This window comes from Palaemon carinicauda, chromosome 24, assembly GCF_036898095.1.
Source record: "Palaemon carinicauda isolate YSFRI2023 chromosome 24, ASM3689809v2, whole genome shotgun sequence".
Lineage (NCBI taxonomy): Eukaryota > Metazoa > Arthropoda > Malacostraca > Decapoda > Palaemonidae > Palaemon > Palaemon carinicauda.
In genome coordinates this window covers 14802264-14815237 of record NC_090748.1, presented here as the reverse complement: position 1 = coordinate 14815237, position 12974 = coordinate 14802264, and the positions used below count along the sequence as shown (strand labels likewise).

Genomic DNA, 12974 nt, shown 5'->3' with positions numbered 1-12974 from the left:
GGCTTTCCTACTCGCCTTGGCTTCGGCCAAGCGGGTTAGTGAACTTCGTGGTCTCTCGTACGACATCGCCCATTCAAGGGGATGGGGGGGAGGTAATGTTCAGGTTTCGTCCCTGAGTTTGTTGCCAAGACTCAGAATCCTGGAGTGCCGGATCCTCGGTTCAACTCTTTCAGGATCGCGAGTCTCCGTTCTGTAACAAGCGACCCAGACCAGCTGCTACTATGTCCAGTGAGGTGTCTGAGGCACTACTTGAAGAGAACGGCTGCAGTCCGTCCTCATGTGCGAGCTTTGTTTGTGAGCACAGGCAGGACTAAGAGGAGGGTCACCAGGAACACCATCTCAGCTTGGATTCGAAGGGTTATCCACCATGCCCTGAATCCTGACCCTCCTTCGTCACGTCGCCCTCGGGCCCACGATGTCAGGGGTATTGCTACATCCCTGGCCTTCAAGAGAAACTTCTCTGTGACGCAGGTACTTCAAGCTGGGGTCTGGAAGCGTCAAACGACCTTCACAGCCCACTACCTGCAAGACGTGACCCACAGGAGCCTCGATACGTTTTCTATCGGCCCTGTGGTGGCTGCACAACAGCTGGTCTAATCTCAGGCTCCTTTTTGGACAAGTAGCAGTAGGTTGAGGGCGTTGTTACCCGGTCTTAGTCTGCGTGAATGAAAGAGTATGTCTGACCCTTACTTCTTTCTTCATTCTCCCCTCTCTTGGGGAAGCAGCATCCTGGTCCTCGCATAGCTGACCTCGACCTCTGCAGGTAACCCATGCTTCTTTGTGCTCCTAGTATTAAGCTTAATACTGTTGCGTCTCCCATACCCTGACGAGGTGGTATTGGGAACGTCCTATCCTAGAATTCCTATCTGAAGGTCTCAAGGTCAACTTCATAGGACGAGTCACACTCTCCTCCTCACACTGCTTATGTAGGCCACTCGTTCCTAGCGATGCTAGGAACTTGTGAGGTACAGGGGCCCCCTCTCTCTAGTGCTGCTCACTGAGGGATCGAGCCCCCGGGCAAGCCGAAGTCAGTAATGCTGGGGAGTTTCCACCCTTCTTAAGGAGTAAGTCACCCTCTGTAAATAGCGTGGTTTGTATTTTGGTTACGGAACAAATGACAAATTCGAAGATAATTTGTATTTTTCCTAACCATACAAACCTTAGCTATTTACACATATGTGCCTGCCATCCCTGACCCCCAAGTCAAGTCCTACCTCTAAGTGAAGTGAAGCAAGTCACCGGTGTGTGGAGGGGGGAGGGGTAGCAAGCTACCCTTCCCCACCCCCCGCTAACTAGCGCGGGGGTAATTAACCCTTGTTAAACCTATTGGCTCGTCATTTCAGCTGCGCTAAAAGGTAAACCCTCTGTAAATAGCTAAGGTTTGTATGGTTAGGAAAAATACAAATTATCTTCGAATTTGTCATGTTCTTGTTAAAGGCATGAATCTCACTGACCGACCCCTTTAGCTGTCACCAGATTGACCAAAAGGAGAGTTTTCATAGTGAGGTCCTTAAACGAGGCTGAGTGCAAGGGCTCAAACCTGTCACTCATTAGGAACTTCAGGACTATATCCAGATTCCAAGCTGGTGATTCCTGGTGCTGTTCCTTAGGTGTCTCAAGGAATTCAGAAGATCCTGTAGTCCTTTATTATTAGAAAGGTCCACGTTCCTATGCCTGAAGAAGGCCGCTAGCATGCTCGTGTATCCCTTGATGGAAGAAGATGAAAACCTACGTTTCCTTCTAAGGTATAACAGGAAGTCAGCAATCTGAGTCACAGAGGTACTGGAAAAGAAAACAGAGGTGACTCTGCACCATTCTCTAAAAACCTTGATGGTAGAAGACCTCCTTGTGTGGTGGGATGTTGCAATAACAACCCCCTCACCCTTGATCACACTAACTGACAATTGTCTCTACAAAACAAACTTTCCCCTTACATTATCATAAACTGGACTCTTAGACAAAAGGACAAAAAAACAAAACATGACCTTAATACTATATTTCTTAAAACTAAACAACCCAAAAAAAAGTCACTCTTATCACTTATCATACACTTGACACAAAATAGATATTAACCATAAAACCTTCAACTAATTCAACAAAAACCCCTAACAAAACTTGAAATTAACCGCAACCCAAACATCAAAACACAAAACGCATATATAGATATTGCGAGTTCACTAACACTTTCGCAAAAAAAAACAAAAAAAAAACACATGAATAATCTTTTACTTAGCCAACTGTCTTTATTGGCACACTACCACAGCTCTGTGATTAACTGATTAAACTGTGTGGCAATTTGCCACAACTGCCTCACTGATTGGGGTTGTAGTCATCATCATCATCATCATCATCAATCAAGATACACAGGCCTAGGTCATCAACAGTTGAGCAATAGAATAGCGAAGTCTAAATACAATCCTATGCAGGCCTGGTCAGCAACAATAATCCACTTTCAAAAAATTGAGTCTCTCCAAAGGAGGAATTACAGCCTGAAAAAAAGAAAAAAGAAAAACACTTACAAACACTCCTAGCTAACTAAACTATCGCACTATAATCAAAGATAAATAATAAACTGTTCCTATCATTCACAATCACGACAAGCAAATATAAACAAAACTGTACTTACTTAGAAAATAAATAATAACTTCCATGCTGGTAAAATCAATTAAATAAGGTAAATCCAGCATTCACACACAACCGCCTCTAGCAGCAGTCAAATAAAAAAAGCATTCGCTCCGAAACATTTACTACTCTCCTAACCTAGCTAAAAGTAAACAAACAACCTCATTTATACCAACAGTCTTTCTCACAACAAACAATCGATACACTAACTACCCCCCCCCTCTCTCTCTCTCTCTCTCTCTCTCTCACTCTCTCTCTCTCTCTCTCTCTCTCTCTCTCTCAGGATTTGGCAGAAAACAAAAATAAAAATAAAACAAAAATGAATCCTCCACACTTGCTCTTGCAGTCGCTCTAGCTGCCTCCTTCGAAAAACCTCTAGCTCTTCTGAGTTTTTCGATAGTCTGAAGTCAGTTAGAAGAAGAGCTTGGAGGTTTTGATGGTATCTTTCCAAGTGGGGTTGTTTGAGTAGATCTACTCTTAATGGAAGGCTTCTCGGGGTGTCCACCATCCATTCTAGTACCTCTGTGAACCACTCTCTTGAGGGCTAAAAGGGGGCCACTAGAGTCAATCTGGTTCCCTCGTGTGACATGAATTTTTTGCGTCACTTTGTGTACAATCTTGAACGGAGGGAAAGCATACACATCCAGGTGAGACCAATCCAAAAAGAAAAGCGTCTATGTGGACTGCTTCGAGATCTGGCACTGGGGAGCAGTATGTCTCCAACCTCTTCGTCTTCGAGGTTACGAACAGGTCTACACAAGGACGACCCCAAATCCTCCACAGGTTTTAGCCGACCTCTTAATGAAGCGTCCATTCTGTGTACAGATCTTGTCGATCTCAGATGAATCCAAGGAGGATGGAGCACACCTGGAGTATATGAGCTTCATGGAGAAGTTGTTCACGGAAGTAAAACACCTGCTTTTCAACATACTTGAAGTCCAAGCAAAACTTTTTGTTATCTCCCTGACGGTGTTATTAGTCATGCGGTAGCGTTGAAGAATAGCAATCTCGCGTTTCTCACTCATGTCTACTGTACAATCAAATGGGTTCTGTTTCACAGACCCTTGGCAATTGGGTAAGTAGGTATGCAGTAGGACAACTGACAACATGACAGAGTTTAATGTAATATCCATGCCAACTAGATGAATGTTCTATTAGGCATGCTCAACACCAGGAAAATTCCTCACTTTTGTCCGTGACAAAAAGGCTCCTTACACTTCGGGTTTTGTCACCGAATGACCTGTTTGCCTTGCATTTGGCCTAGAACTCAAATTCTAGAACATTTGCCAGTAAGCTGTTCTAACATCACTGGGACATCAGCAGCATTTGGGGGTCACCTAACACACCATTTCCTATAGATACCTTAGTCTCTCTGCCTGCTTTCCTGGTTTACCAAAGATTAAAGAAGTCACTGGGTGATTTCAGTTTTAAGTTACCAAGTGTTATACATCCTGTTTTATTGAAGCTCCTGGTAGAACTGCCTTTCTTCTGATAGTGGAATCTTAGTAGGGATACTTCGCCGGTGTAGCCTCTCCGCATGAAATTGCAGATCTCCTCATCTATCTTAGCCAAGGAAGTTCTGCTCTCTCTGCAGTAAAATGCAGTTGGTCAGTAGCCTTTATCTAGACTTCTGACTAATGAGCTCAGACATTTTCCCCTTTGGAGCAGCAGACTTGGCTCAGGAGTAGCTTCAAACAGTCTTCCTTCTCTAGGAACTTCAGCATCTTAGGGATGTCGCTGTAGTCCTCTGGTGTCTCAAATGGGCCCTCATGTACCCTTGACCAGGCATTAGATAAGATTTGATCCTTAGACTGCTCATGAGCTTCAGCCTTAACATTACAATGATTACACCTTATGACGTTTCATATGCCATTAGTCATCCTCTCCCTATTTCAGAATGTGTGTCCCAGAGCTCACTTTTAGCCCGGCACAATTCCAACCTCAGACTAGCTGGGGTAGAATGACTCCTCTGTCCTGTGAAGACACAGCAACACTTCTTAGAGATCTTATGTTCTCTTGCTGAGAACCAAAAATACTTCCCCGCTCTAAATGGGTATAGATAAAGATACGCTCTCCAAGAACATTGTTTTTTCTGACAAATGGTCCTATGGTAGCTACTCAAATAATGGTGCAAACTTAGCTCCCTCACGGGACAAGTAGCATCCCGTTTAAGAAAGCGGTTTTGGCATTAAGTCTTGAAGAATCGGTAGCATGTATGGTTGTTTTTCTCTTCCTTTTTCCCCTCTCGGGTGAAGCACTCGCTCCGTTATATGCTGGTTCATACGATAGGTGCAGGTAAGTCTTATGACCAGGATTTTCTCTTTACAGACAAGTTTTTTTTTTTTTTTTGAAGTATCTTCCCTATCCTTCAAAATGAGGGTGAGGATGGATGAAATGTATACAACCCATTTCTTATATTGACCATACGTTCATACATCATTCTACAACTGCCTACCAGTCTCCTGGTTGCGACCTAGTCTAATGCAGACATCTTCATGCTCAGGTAGTTGAGAGGTTGACAGAAGTCATGACGTTTGGTCCCATACAGGACGACAATACAGGAACATTTGCCTTGTCAGTTAACTAGCCAGTTGGGTTATAGAGATTTCTGCCTTCCTACAATGAGTCTCTTATTAAAAGTCAAAGGTTTGTTTTAGTACACGTGAGAACAAATAACATTTTATTTTATCAATTTTTAATTTTGCCTAACTACAAACCTGAGACCTTCAAGTTACACAGTCTACCTCAAACACCCTACAAGTCCTTGGTCAAAAGTCAAAGTTAATGTAGCTCTATCTATTGGGTGGCAGACAACTATATTCACCTTCTGGAAGAGCTTAATGACAGTTTCCTGCTTCATTGAAGTTATACTCCTATTAAAGGCGTCAGGTTTGTGTAGTTAGGAAAAATACAAATTGGTGAAAAACATTTGTGATTTTAAAGGACTCAGGTTTGTATAGCTAGGGCAAGTACAAATTACTTAATTTTTTTTTAATTCAGTCGTTCAAGGTACACCTACAAAATGCTTATCTTATTGGATGGTGGTTAAGTACTTGAATAATTAATTATATTTTTCAGGATTTTGCTTTTGTCTTATTTAGATTTCTAGGAGTCCCATGTATTAGAGAACTTTATTTTCTCTTATTTATCCTGTATTGTGTTAGAAGTCTTTAAAATATGCAAATTAAATTTATATAGACCAAAAACTTTTATTAAGAAGAAATGGCTGCAAGAGTCTATTTCTTTAAAAGGATGCCGAGTCTTGAGTATAGACTGGGTGTAATATTATTTTCCTGTTTGTTGAACATGAATTGGCAGTTGAGTACTTGAATAGCTCAGGAATTTTAAGAATAATAACAGATGTACCTCAAAATATTCAGACTTTGTAAGATAAAAAAGTAAGTTTTATTTGACTGTAAGCTCTGTGTACAGCAGTACCTAATAATTGAGATGTGTAATTTATTACCAAAAAAATTACAAGTGAATTATTTGATCCTATTAAATATCTGCTTTTCAGGATGAAGCTATATCCAAGTTGGAGCACATGGGATTCATTACAGGATATAGACTTGTTGAAAGGTAGGAAGTACTGTCTTTTGTTTCATTTTTAAAATGTTCCAGTTTTCTGAGTAGCAAAAGGGTGTTCATATGAATTATGGTAGTCTACGTGCCCTTCACTTTTATTGAAGCCTTAACAACCAGTCATTTTAGAGAGACCTTAGTGTTGAATTTCTGGGTAAGGCCTTTCATAAAGGGTTATCCTAGTCTTACCTAGTCTTACCTATTGAAAAATCCCAGTTAATGGTTTGATTTCTTTTAGTGTGATAGTAGTGTTAGATTGATGGCCATTACAAAATTTGTAGGATGCACTACACCTAATTTTTGCATTTTCATCCTTGTCATTTTATTTATTCCACCAAGTTTTTTATTGTTACATTATATCGTCTGTCCTTCACGAATAGAATAAAGATATCTGTATATGTGATTTCACTATGCGGGTGATGAGTTTGTGTTTGTGGTTTGTATGTATGTTGATGTGGTTAAGGTTCAATGAGTGAAGATTTACTGAGTTTATTATTAGCTGCCTTATTTTGTCCTATATTTTAATGTGTAAGTGTTATGGGTTTTGAATTTTAAACATTTAAACTTACCCGCTGGTTATATAACAATAGCTTTTTTGGGCTCAGGCCATGTCGTCCTGATGGAAGTTCCTTTAGGGTAGCTTCCTAGGGTATATTTGACTACAGTGATATTCCCAGAGAATTTTACCTCAAGGTATCCAGAATTCTAACTCCTGGAGCGAATATCTCTAAATAAATGTTAATGGGATATCGCATAATATCAGAGGATATATTCTTGACACGCCACATAGCTATCTTTACCCCGAATAGCATTAACACTTCGAGGGGGAAAAGTGGCAAGAAAACGAAAAACGAAAGGAGAGCTGTTATTAAGGTACCTCACCTATCTCGTTTCGAGTGCGTACATGACGTCATCAACGGCGCCATCTTTATTCCTTATCGCGTAGCTCCATTACTCGGTGTTTTCCCTGTGTTTCTCTCGTGATTTTTGGATTATATTCAACCATGATGCTTTCTCCAGCCTCTTCTGCCTCTGGAAAGTTGAGTATTATCTTTACTGTGTATAAATGTAAGCTCTTGTTGTTTTGTAATTAAATCAAAAGTGATATTAACTTAAACAAGAGCTGTTGCCTATCGGAGGCGTCCTGGACGCTGTCGCTCGCTATGCATGAGTCAAGAGCGACGTTCCCGGTCATTATGCTTTAATAAATTTAGCTTTGTTCCGTAACCGAAATACAAACCACGCTATTTACATTGGGTTTACCTTTCGGCGTAGCTGAAATTGACGAGCCAATAGATTTTAACGAGGGTTAACTACCCCCGCGCTAGTTAGTGGGGGTAGGGGAAGGGGTAGCTTTCTACCCCTCCCCCCCACACACACACCGGTGATTTGCCCCACTTCACTTTTGGCTCGGACGATGTGCAGACGTGTCTGTCTATCGTCCTCGTTTTTGACAGCCTTAATCTTTTCTTTGCTTTTCCTCAGCTTTGTGTGGTTGAAGTTGGCCTCGCCCTTTGGTGTTCATCATGCGCAAGTGCCCTGGGATTGCCGGCCGCCCTTGCGGTACCTTCATGTCTGCGGTGGATACCGATCCTCACACCCTTTGCCCGCAGTGTCGAGGCCGACGGTGTGATAGTGAAAATACATGTAGTGAGTGTAGGGAGTGGTCTGTCTCCCAGTGGGAGAGGTTTGCCCGCCGGCGTAAGAAGAAGTCCAAGAGAGACCGTTCTCCTTCGAGGGTTGCCTTGAAGGAGGAAGGCTCTCGGGACTCTTCTTCCGCCGCCCAAACCTCCTCCGAAGCTCCCCCTCGTCCGGCTCCTAGTGAGAGGCCGCCGAGTTGGAGCGCAGGCCCTAGTTCTGTTCCCCGACCTCGGGGTGCGGGAGAGGGCGTCGCCTCCCATAGCGGGGCGGTTCCCCCTCCTCCTCCGGGGGAGGATTTTGATAATGTTAACTCTATGTATAATGATGATCTTTTTCAGCTTTGGGGTTCCTTGGGGCTTAAGGGCCTGCCCTCCAAGGAAGCCCTGTTTGACCTTATTCAGTTAAGGGCCGCTGTCAAGCAGTCGCCGGTGATAGCAGAGGTAGATCCTCTGTCTATCGTCGACGTCGTGGTGGCAGAGGCTTCCGATGAGTCTGGTCAAACCTCTGCGGCTCCTGATGTTGATGACGTTGCTAAAGGCTCTCCTCCCCCTTCTGTACATCTTTCGGAGGGGGAAGGGGGTCCTACGGGCTCTTCTGCGCCTAAGTCTCCCCCTCGGGGGAGCACTCTAACTGAGACTCCTCTTCGGAGGACTGATGATCCTGACGACCTCCCTCGTGGCCGCCTTTGCCGTAAGGCTCATCGTCCGCTTCGCCGCAAGGGCCTCCCGTCTCCCTATAAGGGTGTCAAGAGGCGCCTTTTCGAGTCTCCTCCTCCTCCTTCCTCCGATGGGGACTCTCCTCACCAGAAGCAGTCTGTAGCAGCCGCGTCCTTAGACCTCTCCGGGGATCGTTCATGTTCTCCCATGCCTTCCAGACCTTCTACTTCCTGCGCAGACGGCCAGCAGTCTGATCTCGTCAGCCGACAGGCACCGGTCCCTTTGTGGCAAAGGGATGTCGCCCACGGTGTGGGCGCTTCCCTGCGCGCCCTTCTGCGCGTTCAGGCATAGTTGCACACCAATGCTCTCCTGCTCGTCAGCGCTCTCCTGCTCGTCAGCGCTCTCCTGCTCGTCAGCGCTCTCCTGATCGCCAGCGCTCTCCTGCTCGCCAGCGCTCATCTGATGATCAACGCCCTACTGCTCGCCAGCGCTCTCCTAAGGACAACGAACATCCTCCTGTTCCTGCTGTGCGCCCAGCGCGCCAACGGTCTCTTGAGCGCACTAGATCTCCTCCTCGTCAATGCGCACCTGCGCTTCCAGTTCCTGACACTCGCCCTGTGCGCCCACGCTCGTCCACGCACCCTAGAACTCCGGTTCAGGACATGGGCAAGGAATCAACATCTCCTCGCCCTCGCGATCCTGCTCGTCAGCGTTCTCCTGCGCAGCAACGCGCGCGGTCTCCTGCGCGTACATCTAGAGCTCATGCACGCCCACGCGCCTCCTCTTCCTGAGCCCACTCGCGAGCGTTCGCCTTTGCGCGTCGCGCCGACAGTTCCTGCGCAGCCTTCTACGCGCCGAACTCCCTGCTCAGCCTTCTACGTGCCGAACTCCCTGCTCGCCAGCGTTCTCCAGCGTGACAGCGATCTCCGACGCGTCAACGTTCTCCTGCTTGTCAGCGATCTCCTGCGCGTCAACGATCACCAGCACGTCAGCGTTCCCCTGAGTGCCGGCGATCTCCAGATCCTCCTTGTGATCCATCGCCTGCGCGCAAGCGCTCTCCTACGCGTCAGCGTCCAGCAGATCCGGAGAAACATAGGTCCCTTGCGATCAGCTCGCTCACGCGCGGTCGCTCGCCTGCGCGTTCTACGCTCCATCGCTCGCCAACGCGCCATCGCTCGCCTGCGCGCCAGCGTTCGCCAACGCGCCAGCGTTCGCCAAAGCGCCATCGATCGCCGACTCGCCATCGCTCGCCCACGCGTCACAGGTCTCCAGGACACTATAGGTCCCCTGGCCCTCAGCGGTCTCCTGAGCGCTCTCGTTCGCCCACGCGCCAGCGCGTTCACTCGCCAACGCGCTCGCTCGCCCACTCGCCCGCTCGCCCACGCGCTCACTCGCCTACACGCCCGTTCGCCCGCGCTCCAACAGCCCCTCACGCGCAACTCTTTCGTGTCACCCTCGCGCGAGCGTCAGCACAACCCCCGTTCGCGTCGGGTTCCGCAGCTCGCGGCAGCAGCAGGGGCGCATGTCGCCAGGTCGCAGTCGGGATCGCCTCCACCTAAGCGCAGGTCTCTTTTGTAGGACAAGGAAGGACCTTCGGAGAGGTCAAGGCAACTTTCTTCCCCTTCTTTTTTGCAGGCAGTTCCAGTGGTGTCCACTCCGAAGGATTGCCCGATCCCCTTCCCTCCAGCGGGAATTTCGGACTCTGTGTCCATGTCTCGGCAGTCCTGGTTTGGTCCTTTGATGCAGGCGTTAGTGAAGGCTATGAAGCCAGCACTCGCCGATCTAGGACACAAGCCAGCGACGGCCTCGCCCCCGCTGAAGAGAAGGAGAGGAGTGGACTTCGTGGTGACTTCTACCAGGGAGAAGTTGGTTCCTAAGAGGTCCGTCAGGAAAGCCCCGTCCCCTTCGCAGTCATTTTCTCCTTCTCCCGTAGACGAGGCTTTTCCGTCTTCGGGAGAGTCCAGTGAGGCGGCGGTCTCCCCCTTGGCACCAAGGGGGGAGTCACCTCCTCGTGGAGGAGGATCATCTCGCGCAGAAGGTGCCTACCAGACCACTTTGCTGGAGTCTTGTATCCCGCCCAGGAGGGAACCCAAGGACTCCAAGACGTTGCCGAAGTCTTCTGTACGTATTCGTCAGGAACCAGCTAGACCCCGGGAGAACGTCCACGTGTCTCCCCAGGAAGAGCTTCCGGGGACAGGAGACTTAGCTGCCAGTCCGCAGGGAGGAGAGCAGCAAGAGTCTGAGCATGCCTTCTGGCAGGTCTTGGGCCTGATGAGACAGCTCAACGGGTTCATGGACCCTGTGATCGCCCCCTGTGAAGGCAAGGACACGGTCCTGGATCAGGTTTATGGAACTCAGAAGCCCCCAAAGGCCAGCGCGGCTCTGCCCTGGTCCCAGGGGCTGAAGAGTGCCAGAGCCAGGGCCAACGCTCAGCTCGCAGTACTCGCTTCCTCCAGTCGTTCCTCTGCTGGGAACAAACTCCTCCCACCTCCTCGTCTCCAGCAGAGGAGGTATTTTGAGATCATGGGGGAGTCTACCCTCGCTCTTCCCCTCCACCATTCGGTAGAAGAGCTTACTAGGGGAGTTCCTCATGAGAAGCTCTCCGCCCGGCAGGTGACGTTCTCAGCGTCGGAGATCCTAAGCCATGAGAAGGCCGCGAAGTGCGCCATGCAGGCCACTTCGTGGCTGGATGTCTGGCTAGGTTCTCTGGGCATCCTATTGCGCTCTGAGGATCTGTCTAAGGAGAGCAATAGGAAGGCCCTGGAGACCTTCCTCCTCTCGGGCACTCGCTCCATCGAGTTCCTGGCACATCAGGTTACCAACCTGTGGGCCAACTCGGTGCTCAAGCGTCGTGATGCGGTGACCGAGAAGATCCATCCGAAGGTCCCCGCCGTGGATGTCAACAGGCTCAGACACGCCTCCCTCCTCGGGGGGAATTTGTTTGAGCCCCAGGACATGGAACGTACAGCTGAGAGGTGGAGGAAGTCTAGTCAGGACTCCCTTCTCCAAAGGGCCCTTGCATCTCGGCCCTACAAGCCTCCAGCTCCGCAGCAACATCAGCAGCAGCCTCGTAAGACACCGAAGCAGGCGCCGGCAGCTAAGAAAGTGGTGTCTAAGCCCCAGCCCTTTCCTGCCAAGGACAAGAGGAGCAGTAAGTCCTCTAGGGGAGGCAAGACTCCTAGAGGGAGCGGCCGCGGCCGCAAACGCTAGGAGTGGCAGTCCCCCCGCGTGTCCACCTGTGGGGGGATGCCTTCAAAGTTGCGTGCACAGGTGGCAGCAACATGGGGCCGATGCTTGGACGGTCTCCGTGATCGGCAAAGGGTATCACGTCCCATTCACGACATCTCAACCTCCCCTGACAGCGAATCCAGTGTCGTTGAGCTCCTATGCCATGGGATCGGTAAAGGGGCTAGCCCTTCGGGTGGAAGTCGAGACCATGCTCAAGAAGGATGCTCTCCAGGAGGTCGTCGACGGCTCCCCAGGCTTCTTCAGTCGACTCTTTCTTGTAAAGAAGGCGTCTGGAGGCTGGAGACCCGTCATCGACCTCTCAGCTCTGAACAAGTTTGTCAAGCAAACTCCGTTCAGCATGGAGACAGCGGACACGGTCAGACTTGCGGTGAGACCACAAGACTTCATGTGCACATTGGATCTGAAGGACGCGTACTATCAGATCCCAATCCATCCGTCCTCCAGGAAGTACTTGAGATTCAGTCTAGACAGCAAGACCTACCAGTTCAAGGTGCTGTGCTTCGGTCTCTCCACAGCACCTCAGGTGTTCACCAGAGTGTTTACCCTGGGCGCACAGGAATGGCATCCGTCTCCTCCGTTATCTGGACGACTGGCTGATCCTAGCAGACTCGGAGTCGACCCTTCTTTGACACCGAGACAGGCTTCTGGGACTTTGCCAGGATCTGGGGATCGTGGTAAATCTCGAGAAGTCCTCTCTGCAGCCGTCACAACGACTGGTTTATCTAGGCATGTTGTTAGACACCAATCTCCACAAAGCCTTTCCATCAGACTACAGGATAGCAAGGCTGAGGAGGGTGGCGGAACCCTTCCTCAGGTGAGAAGAGCTTCCTGCCCAATCGTGGTTGCGTCTCTTAGGTCACCTGTCCTCCCTGGCCCGTCTGGTTCCAAACGGCCGTCTCAGGATGAGATCCCTGCAGTGGCGGCTCAAGTCCTGGTGGAATCAAGGATCCGATTCCCCGGACTTCCTGGTCCCGATAGGACCTTCGGAACAGGCGGACCTGCGGTGGTGGCTGGTCGACGAGAACCTGCGAAAGGGAGTGGATCTTCTCGTCCTCCCCCCGGAATTGACACTGTTTTCGGACGCGTCAAAAGAAGGGTGGGGGGCGCACATTCTGAACCAGAGGACCTCAGGCCTTTGGTCAGAATCAGAAAAGTACCTGCACATCAACCTGCTAGAAATTAAGGCCGTTTTCCTGGCTCTTCAACAGTTCCAACGGACCCTGG

General features: G+C 48.9%; 1 protein-coding gene across 1 annotated transcript in view; it reads left to right on the top strand.

Moving 5' to 3' along the window:
• The window catches only part of Trs33 (trafficking protein particle complex subunit Trs33), a 120892-nt gene that overhangs the window by 30382 nt on the left and 77536 nt on the right, over positions 1–12974 (top strand). Inside the window, exon 2 of the mRNA XM_068348083.1 lies at positions 6140–6201. Within this exon, the coding sequence (XP_068204184.1) occupies positions 6140–6201 (62 nt within the window). The remainder of the gene's footprint in view (positions 1–6139; positions 6202–12974) is intronic.